This window comes from Vigna angularis, chromosome 1, assembly GCF_016808095.1.
Source record: "Vigna angularis cultivar LongXiaoDou No.4 chromosome 1, ASM1680809v1, whole genome shotgun sequence".
NCBI classification, from domain to species: domain Eukaryota; kingdom Viridiplantae; phylum Streptophyta; class Magnoliopsida; order Fabales; family Fabaceae; genus Vigna; species Vigna angularis.
Window position 1 is genome coordinate 16265346 of NC_068970.1, and position 10399 is coordinate 16275744.

The following is a 10399-nucleotide window of genomic DNA, read 5'->3' on the forward strand; positions in this document are numbered from 1 at the left end:
ATTGTGTGCCCTATTATGGCAATCTGTGGAACCCCGACTTTTGATATCTCTTAGAGCCTTCAAAACATGTCACTCTTTTTGGAAGAAAGCTCAAAGCATTTATGCTAATGATATTCAACGTCTTTATGATACAGCAAACAAACTTGCATGTCTCAAAATGACAGACCATGATATGGTCTCAAGCCCAAGCAGTTGTGGAAGAGTTGAGAATGTTCTTGGAAGTGGAATCTTCGGAAGACATCAAGAAGAAGCTTGACAAGTATTATATGGTGATGATCCTCCGTGCTTTACATCCAGATTTGAATCATATCAGAGATCAACTTCTGAGAAGTCATGAGGTTCCTTTCTTGGAAGCCTTGACCACACGTCTTCTTCGTGTTCCAGTGCCTCAATCTCAAGAAGCTCATGAAACAATCGAACCATCTATCATGGTTGTCATGCGAGGAAGAGGAGCATGTGGCACTAGAGGAGGAGGACGTGGAGGTCGGGGACGTCCACAGTGCACTTAGTGTAAGAGGGTGGGTCACACTCAAGAAAATTGTTACTTCTTGCATGGTTTTCCTTCAAAAGCCGCCAATATCTCTAAGGCTGAAACTCCCACTTCCGACTCCAAGTTCACTGAGGAAGAGTATCAAGAGTATCTGCGATTAAAGTCTAACAGCTTGGCCCAATCATCTTAGTCCCCAAGTACATCCACAGCTTGCATTTCTCAATTCATGGAAGGTCAAAATTCATGGGTAATTGACTCGGGTGCTTCTAATCACATCTCTGGTAATACCTCATTGTTCTCAACCCTTTCCCTCCAAGAAAAACCATATTTCATTATCCTTGCAAATGGCTCTAAAACTTGTTCAAAGGGAGTCGGTCAAGTCTCTCTCTCTCACTCTGAAATCTATTCTTTTTGTCCCTAACTGTCTATTCAATTTACTTTCCTTAAGTCAGTTAACCAAAATGTTACATTTTTCAATAACTTTTGATTCAAAATCTTTTATTATACAGGAGTGTGACTCGGGGAGACAGATTGGAGAAGGATATGAAGCTAAAGGTTTATACCATTTTGGATCTCGTCCACATGTATCCTGTGTTGTAGCTCTTCCCCCTGATGTGGCACTAGAGGAGGAGGACGTGGAGGTCGGGGACGTCCACAGTGCACTTAGTGTAAGAGGGTGGGTCACACTCAAGAAAATTGTTACTTCTTGCATGGTTTTCCTTCAAAAGTCGCCAATATGTCTAAGGCTGAAACTCCCACTTCCGACTCCAAGTTCACTGAGGAAGAGTATCAAGAGTATCTGCGATTAAAGTCTAACAGCTTGGCCCAATCATCTTAGTCCCCAAGTACATCCACAGCTTGCATTTCTCAATTCATGGAAGGTCAAAATTCATGCGTAATTGACTCGGGTGCTTCTAATCACATCTCTGGTAATACCTCATTGTTCTCAACCCTTTCCCTCCAAGAAAAACCATATTTCATTATCCTTGCAAATGGCTCTAAAACTTGTTCAAAGGGAGTCGGTCAAGTCTCCCTCTCTCACTCTGAAATCTATTCTTTTTGTCCCTAACTGTCTATTCAATTTACTTTCCTTAAGTCAGTTAACCAAAATGTTACATTTTTCAATAACTTTTGATTCAAAATCTTTTATTATACAGGAGTGTGACTCGGGGAGACAGATTGGAGAAGGATATGAAGCTAAAGGTTTATACCATTTTGGATCTCGTCCACATGTATCCTGTGTTGCAGCTCTTCCCCCTGAAGTGTTATATGACCGATTTGGCCATCCTCACTTGTCAAAGTTAAAAAAGATGTGTCTTGAACTTAGTGGTCTTCAGACTTTAGAATGTGAGTCTTGTCAACTAGGAAAACATGTTAGATCTATCTTTCCTAAAAGGTCTCAATCAATGTGTAATTCTAGTTTTTCTATTATTCATTTTGATGTCTGGGGACCTAAGTCGCATCTCTTCTTTTGGTTTTAGGTATTTTGTTACATTTATTGATGAGTATTCTAGATGTACTTGGGTTTATCTAATGAAAGATCACTCTGAATTGTTACCCATCTTCACATCCTTTTTTAATGAAATCAAGAACCAATTTGGTCAAGTAATTAAAATCTTAAGAAGTGATAATGCTAAAGAGTATTTCTCCTGCACTTTTTCTACAATCCTTAGCTCCCATGGTATTTTGCATCAGTCCACTTGTCCTCATACACCCCAGCAAAATAGTATAGCCGAAAGAAAAAATAGACACTTGATTGAAACTGCTTGTACCCTTTTGCTTGGTGCCCATATTCTTGTTCATCACTGGGGGATGCCATCTTAACTGCATGTTTTCTTATTAATAGGATGTCCTCCTCCTCTCTCAATAATAAAGTCCCTTTCTCCATTCTCTTTCCCAATGATCCTCTCTTTCACACCCCTCCTCGAGTTTTTGGTTGTGTATGTTTTGTTCACAACATGTCTCCGGGGCTAGACAAGCTCTCCGCTCGTGTGATCAAATGTGTCTTTTTAGGCTATTCTCGGCTTCAAAAAGGGTACCGGTGTTACTCCCCTGAAACCAAGAAGTACTACATGTCTGCCAATGTTACATTCTTTGAACAAACACCTTTCTTCTCTCCATCTGTTCAAGATGTTCATATCCTCCAACAGGTCCTTCCTCTTCCAGTGGTTGAGTCCAATATCTCCAATGTCTCAGTCAATCCAAGTCATGCTCAAGGTCCTCCCAAACCTTCCTCTCCACATATTGATATCTTCTGCCACAATACCCCGATGGGTAGTCCTCTTCCAGAAAATGGTAAATCTCCTCCTTCAGATTCTTCTCCCTCACCACCTCCTGCCACACCTCCTGGTGAAAATGATTTTGGTTGGCCCATTGCTCTCAAAAAAGGTACTTGTTCCACTCGAAACCCTCATCCCATTTATAATTTTCTTAGCTATCACAGACTGTCGCCCTCCTTTTATTCCCTTTTATCCTCAGTGTCTTGTGTGGTTATACCCAAAAATGTGAAAGAAGCACTTGATCATCCAGGATGGCGACAAGCCATGATTGCAGAAATGCAGACTCTTGACCACAGTAATACTTGGGATCTTGTGTCACTTCCCCCGGGCAAAAAGGTTGTTGGTTGTCGATGGGTATATGCAATAAAAGTCGGTCGTAATGGTGACATTGATAGGCTAAAAGCCCGGCTAGTTGCAAAAGGGTACACTCAGGTTTATGGCCTTGATTATTGTGACACCTTTTCTCCCATGGCCAAGATGACTACCATTCGTCTTTTCTTCGCAATGGTAGCCATTCGTCATTGACCACTTCATCAATTGGATATCAAAAATGTCTTTCTCCATGGTGATCTTGAGGAAGAAGTTTATATGGAGCAACCTCCTGGGTTTGTTGCTCAAGGGGAGTCTGGTATGGTTTGCAAATTGCACCGATCTCTATATGGGCTCAAGCAATCACCACGTGCTTAGTTTGGAAAATTCAGCTCCATTGTTCAAAAATTTGGGCTAAAACGCAGTGAAGCAAATCACTCAATCTTTTATTATCATTCGTCTCTCAAGAAATGTGTTTACTTAATAGTATATGTTGATGATATAGTCATTACAGGATATGATACTGCTAAAATATCTCAATTGAAGGAGTACTTGTGTAGACATTTCCAAACCAAGGATCTTAATACTTCTTAGGCATTGGAGTGACTCAGTCAAAAGATGGAGTTGTAATCTCCCAAAGGAAGTATGCTCTGGATATTTTGCAAGAAACAGGCATGATTGATTGTAGACAGTCCTATGGACCCAAATCAAAAATTAACAGCAGAAGAAGGTGAGTTATTCTCTGACCCGGAGAGATATAGGAGGCTAGTTGAAAAACTAATCTATCTCACTATTACAAGGTCGGATCTATCTTTTGCAGTTGGAGTGGTTAGTCAGAGCATGCAAGCTCCATGTGTTGGCCATTGAAATGCTATCATTCGCATTCTAAGGTATGTGAAAAAGGCTCCCGAGGAAGGGCTGTTATATGAAGAAAAAGGAAGCCTTCAGGTATCAGGATATTGTGATGCTGATTTGGCAGGTTCTCCTATTGATAGACGATCTACTGCTAAATATTGTGTTTTCCTTGGAAGAAACATTATCTCATGGAAAAGTAAGAAACAGAATGTAGTGGCTCGATCAACCATTGAAGCTGAATACAGGGCAATGGCGTCACTAACATGTGAACTTATATGAGTGAAGCAGTTCCTTCAAGAGCTTAGCTTTTGTGACATCCAGAGTTGAAGATGTATTGTGATAACCAAGCTGCTCTTCACATTGCATCAAATCTAGTGTTTCACGAGAGAACTAAACATATAGAAATTGATTGTCATTTTGTTCGGGAAAAGTTATTGTCAAAAGAAATATGTACCGAGTTTGTTGGATCAAATGACCAACTTGCAAATGTGTTGACCAAGTCATTAAGGGAACCTCGGATTGAGTTTATTTGTTCTAAGCTTGGTAAATACAATCTATATACTCCAGCTTGAGGAGGAGTGTAAGAATAATTACTGTTACATATCATTAAGGCTAGTCTGCTAGACCAGTAATGAGTAGTACCTAGTTTTGTACCTAGAGGTCTAGTGCAGTCTCTTGGTATTCCATGTACTCTTGCTTTTTCAATATATATAGAAGATAATGAGAGGGATCTGTTAAGCCCTCAAGAATATATTTTTATCAGTTTTTAATCTCAAGAGTATCCTAACTTTAATGTGTATTCGAATCCCTTAATTTATGTTGCAATTACTATTTCCTTGTACAGTTATAATTACAAAATTAGGAGATGTAGTTACATTTATAATTAGGAGGATAACTAGAAGGAGTAATGGGCTGACAGTACAATTTATACTTATTGCACGGGATCATTGATCCTGAATTGTAGGGATTGATTATATCCATCATAAATGAAGATTTTCAATTATTAAGTCCCTGTGTTCAATTTACGAGCAAATGACGTCTGCAATTAATAATATCATCAACAGTTTTCCTGACATGGTATTAGCACTCTAAAATCCTTGAGAGCCAGCATAATCTCATGTACAACCTGCATTGCAGCAAAACCACACCCCTCTCTTTCTTTTGCTGTATTTATTTGTGCATCCTGCATTGCTGCAACACCACAACCCATCATTTCTTCCACTGTATTCCTTCCAGGCCTTCATTGTCATACTTAAAACGAAATCATGTATTGGGTTTATATCTTATAGACCCTGTCCAAGCAACAAAAGAATTTCACTTGCAGATGGAATTTTCATTACAGTTGCTGGAAAAGGAGATATTATGATAAACCAAAACTTATTTCTGAAGGATGTTTTGCATGTGACCAAATTATCTGCCAATTTGATTTCTGGTCACAAGCTTAAAACAGATAAACTATTTGGTGCTTGTTAATCCTACAACCTACCAATTCTAGGATCAGGGAATGAAGAAGGCGATTGGAATTCCTAAGGAAGACAATGGACTCTACCTTCTACTGGACGCAAACAGGATGCACAGTACTAAGTCAAATTCCTTTGTCTTTGATATAAGATACAACTCTCTCCAATATACAAAAAAAAAAAATTGGTTATACCACCTTTGTTTAGGTCATCCATCATTCAGTACCCTAGAAATTATGTTTCCTAATTTATTCCAAAAAGTTTATAAACAAATGTTTCATTGTGATACTTATGAATTTGCAAAGCACAGGCTTGTTGACTCTCCCTCTAGAAATTAAAAAATGATTGTTCTCTTTGCATTAATACAGAGTGACTCATGGGGACCCTCTAGAATTCCTAACTTATATGGGGCTCATTGGTTTGTCATATTCATTGATGACTGCACTTGAGTGTCATGGGTATTTCTCTTCAAACAAAAAAGTGAAGTGAGCCAAGTTTCCAAAAACTTCATCCAAATGATTAAAAACCAATTTGAGACAATCATTAAAAGAATTTGTTCAAATAATGTCAAAGACTTTTTCAACAAAACATTGTCCTCCATCTTCAATTAACAAGGGATAATTCATTAATCTTGTTGTGTGAACACCCACAACAAAAATGAGGTTGGCAGAACAAAAATCAGAAATCTTATAGACATAACGCGAGCCTCTCTTCTCAATAAAAATGTACCAAAACAGTATTGGAAAGAAGTTGTCATTACAGTACATATTTGGTCAATTGTCATCCTCGAAAACACTAAATAATAATAGTCTCATTCAACTACCCTCAAAATTTTCCTCGGACTGTAGGACATCAGATCATCTTGTACCTTAAGTTTATGGTTGCATATCATTTTTTTATGTTCATCTGATCATAGAGGTAAAATAGATCCTCAGACTATTAAATGCATATTTGTCAGTTACTCACCTACCCAAAAGGGATACAAATGTTAACAACCTCCAACAAAACAATTCCTTGTATCTCATGATGTCACCATTGATGAAAATATACAATATTTTCAACCTAAATTCGAAGGTAAAGCTCATTATAATTCATTCTTAACAGAAAACCTCATTCTCCGAAAATTAAGTCCCACTAACACTCCACCATCTATTGAGTCTAATGCTTCACCATCTACTAAGTCCTGTCTTGTTCCTTCTCCTATTCGTTTTCCCCGTGTCAAGCCCAAACATAAATGGAGAACAAACTCAAAGCGTTATCAATCCAATAAAAGCACACAGTTTTTCTAACAGTAATAAAATTAAAAAAACAAGTTTATTCAAACTAGAACATAATCATGAACACTCTAACCTTGAGGATTGTCATGATGAAGGCCTCGATCCCACAAAATAGATAGCCAATCAAAAGGCTCGCCAGACATTTCAAATTGAAATTGAATTTTACTGAAATTGCTTCCAACATTGAGGTATGATCCCGAGAATTGAAGCAACAAAGACACCTATATGAAACAATTAATTTAGCATATCATCCATTGATTCTGCAAGCACTAAAATCCGAAACCAAAATATCAGTGATATGCACTGAGGGCGCCATGTGGTCAAAAAGGCGTGCCACAGAGCATACATTTGGAAACAGACCAAATAAAAATGTGTGCTAAGATTATTTGATCCTGAAAATTTTAAACATAATGCCTTGCAAACAACAATATCTTCACAGATTTATACTCCAGAATACACTAAATTCACTTCAACTACTAAGGGTCTCTGGACCTCCAAAGCCATATAAAAAGGAATTGTTAATAAATTAATGTACAACACATGACTCTGAGGAACAAAGGCATAACATGTATATTGTATGGAAAGGATCATCCTCCTTTGATTAGAGGAGATAGCTCAGCCACTCCTATAGAAGAAGTTGCTTGGATGAACAGAGATAGGAATGAAATGTTAAGCATATTGAAGGACCAGTTGGCTCAAGCCCAAAACTGCATGAAACAACCATCGACAAGCATAGAAGGAAAGTAAGTTATGAAGTGGGAGATGTGGTGTACTTGAAGATTCAACCATACAAGTTGAAGAAGTTGGCAAAAAGGGTTAATCAGAAACTGAGCCCTAGATTTTATGGACCTTAAAAATTTACAGAAAAAATAGGGAGGTGGCATATAGATTGAAACTTCCAAAAGGTAGCAAAGAACATTCAGTTTTTCATGTATCTTTGCTGAAACCTACTATTTCGACTGCAACAGAAGTCCAACCATTACCTGCTTATGTGAATGAAGAATTCGAGTTACAGGTGGAACTAGAGGAAGTGTTAGCAATTAGGGGAGATGAAGAGAGATCACTGGAAGTTTTAGTGAAGTGGAAAAATCAGCCAGAATGTGAAATTCATGGGAATCCCTATGCAAAATGAAGGAATCCTTTCTTGACGTCCACCTTGAGGACAAGATGATTTTTAAAGGGGAAGGTGTTGATAAAGATGAAAGAGGAGAAGGGCATGATAGGCACGTGCATAATGTTTATGAAAGAAGTGGAAACCCATAACATGGGGACCACAAGATCTTTCCCAATGATTGGATGCAACGGTTTTTGCCTTGGTGGCAGAGAGAGTGGGAAGGTGAGTCTGAAAGTGTCAGACCATTTTGCTCTGTGTATTCGTTCACTCGTCTTTTCTTTTTCACAGCACGTAATAACATTCTTCATACTCTTTCTTTCCCTTTGGGTGTTCTTGTTGTCTCTGTCGGAGTTGTTACCTATCAATATCTTTCATATTTTACCATACATTATGATTCATTTCAATATTCAATTAAGATTAGAAGTTGTGTATTAGTATAAATAGAAGTAAGTGAATTGTGATTCATAGGCAGTAAGAAATTGCTTCACACCTGATGATTCCAGGCTGCTTCAACTAAATGAGTACCATATTCTTCGAGCATTTCATACAAAAGCACAAATGCGTCCCAATACTGCTTGTTGTTAATAATCAGGTCGTGTATCATCAAAAGGTTACCAACGCCAAGTGACTTGGCTTCCTTGTAAGCCCATTTTTCCCTCTTTGTCACACCATGATGTTTTTCATTTGTATTCTTTTTTGAAATGCTAGGCACAGAATTTGTTCCTCCTTGTATATTGAGAGCCATCTTCAATACATGTAAACTCTGTTTCCTCACTATACTCTCCTTGTCAACCTGATCAGATTTAGTTTGATTCCTAAGTAAGCAAACAATGACAAGTTAAATAAACCCACAGAAAATCATGAAACAGTGCTTGAGTACCAGCCCTATTTTTATTTCATTCCAGAATTCTTTTTCTGCTCTTATGTCAAATTCTTCAGTTATAACGACTGTATCACGATCATCACGTTCACATTCTTCTATGGACCAGGAAAAAGAGAAATACAATGATAGAATATTATATGCCTCTCTTCTCTCTAAAGGTCCAATTGAAAACAGTGTTCTGCAGCAGCTCCATATTTTGATGAAGAAATAGTCCCTGAAAACCATTAATATTAATATACAAGATACATATATAAACAGATGAAAAATGCATACAAATCAGATGAACATTACCGAGAAAACTCATGTCTCTGCCCATGAATTGAGATTTCAAATGAGTAAATGGCAGGTAATGCTTTAACAATGATAGGAAGCAGCAGGCCCACTGCACAAGACCTGTGCTCGGGACTATGTAAAAGCATCCGTTCAATCAAATTGCATAGTTCCCAAATCAAAACTTGAAAAAAATTATCCTCAATGCACCCTTTTCTTTCCACTGATTTAGAGATTGTATCTGTTAGCATATACTGAAGGGCAGCTTCCAGAATTACAGACAGAACATTGCATGATGTTGACAATTCGAAACTATTTGACCGACACAGAAACACCTCCTTATCCATCAGTGGATCAATCATGACATCATTCAAGTCTTGATGAGATGAATCGGTACTCCATTCATAAAAGTCCAAATCATCATTATGAAGCATACCCATGGAAAGACCAACTGATTTTAAGAAAATTGGCACCAAATTTTCTTCAAGAATTTCCCACGTGCAAGTTTCAATCACTACGCCGATTAACGATTCTGTGATCTGTCATCAAAATGATGCACACATCCAAGAACGATAAATGCAAACCACAAAAAACAAAATTAGTTAAAAGTTCTCCAATAATTACCAATAAAACAAAATTGTTTGCCTACTTCTCTGATAATACCTGATTAAGTAAGTCATGCTGCAAGGGTCGTAGCACCTTAGCTAAAGGAAGAAAACATCTCCGCACAAACAATCCTACAGCATCACAACCAGTCCCTGTAAAGAAATATATTAGATAGAAGAATATGAAGGGTAATGTGACAGCCACAAATGCTCCATTCAGCATAGCCTCCTACTTTCGACTTCCAGACCAAAAACAGAGCAAAACACATACAAAATTTGAAAACATAATCTAAACGTTCAAGATAAAAAGAATAAACAAAAAAAAAAAGGCATTAGACAAAATGGTTAATTGGTAACTCACCCGTTTTCTTCAAAAGATGGCAAAACGCGCCCACCAGCGACACAAGGTAGGAGCGTTTATCAGCATCAAGATCATCACCTTCGTTGATAAGATCCTGTTAAAATTCATCAAATAAAACAGAAATGTGAACAACAAAATAAGTGAGAGAAATAGAGGTTAAATGCATGAGAATAATTAGGGGTACCTTGAGAGTTCGAGGGAAATCATTGAGAAGGGAAGCGAAGAGTGACAAGGGAGACAAACCAGTAGACACCATAATGCAATCCAGCATTGGAGGAACCGCAGGCAGAGGCACCTGATAGAAGCTTTTGGATAGGGAAGCAACCACAAAAGCCATGGAACCTGCCTCTGCTTCTGCTTCAGACATTGTAACACTCTTCTTGAATTGGATGGGCGGTAAAACCCTAATTATCAGCTGCTAAACCCTAAAAACGTCATGGTTTGCCAACGTGATCCGCCAATTTTTGGCGCCCTGTCTACTGTCATTAAATTAAAT

The 10399-nt window shown here is 38.0% G+C and overlaps 1 protein-coding gene across 6 annotated transcripts in view; it reads right to left on the minus strand.

Annotated features, from left to right (window-relative positions):
• The window catches only part of LOC108344549 (uncharacterized), a 44127-nt gene extending 33728 nt beyond the window's left edge, over positions 1–10399 (minus strand). For 3 of the 6 annotated variants that reach the window (XM_052877576.1, XM_017582992.2, XM_052877573.1), the window contains exons 1-7: positions 10088–10399; positions 9904–9997; positions 9601–9695; positions 8959–9476; positions 8665–8881; positions 8275–8577; positions 6744–6891 (exon numbers count right to left, since the gene is read on the minus strand). In XM_052877576.1, the coding sequence (XP_052733536.1) occupies positions 6744–6891; positions 8275–8577; positions 8665–8881; positions 8959–9476; positions 9601–9695; positions 9904–9997; positions 10088–10270 (1558 nt within the window). In that variant the 5' untranslated portion in view covers positions 10271–10399. The remainder of the gene's footprint in view (positions 1–6743; positions 6892–8274; positions 8578–8664; positions 8882–8958; positions 9477–9600; positions 9696–9903; positions 9998–10087) is intronic. The other 3 variants (XM_052877577.1, XM_017582985.2, XM_017582996.2) reach the window with 2 other exon arrangements.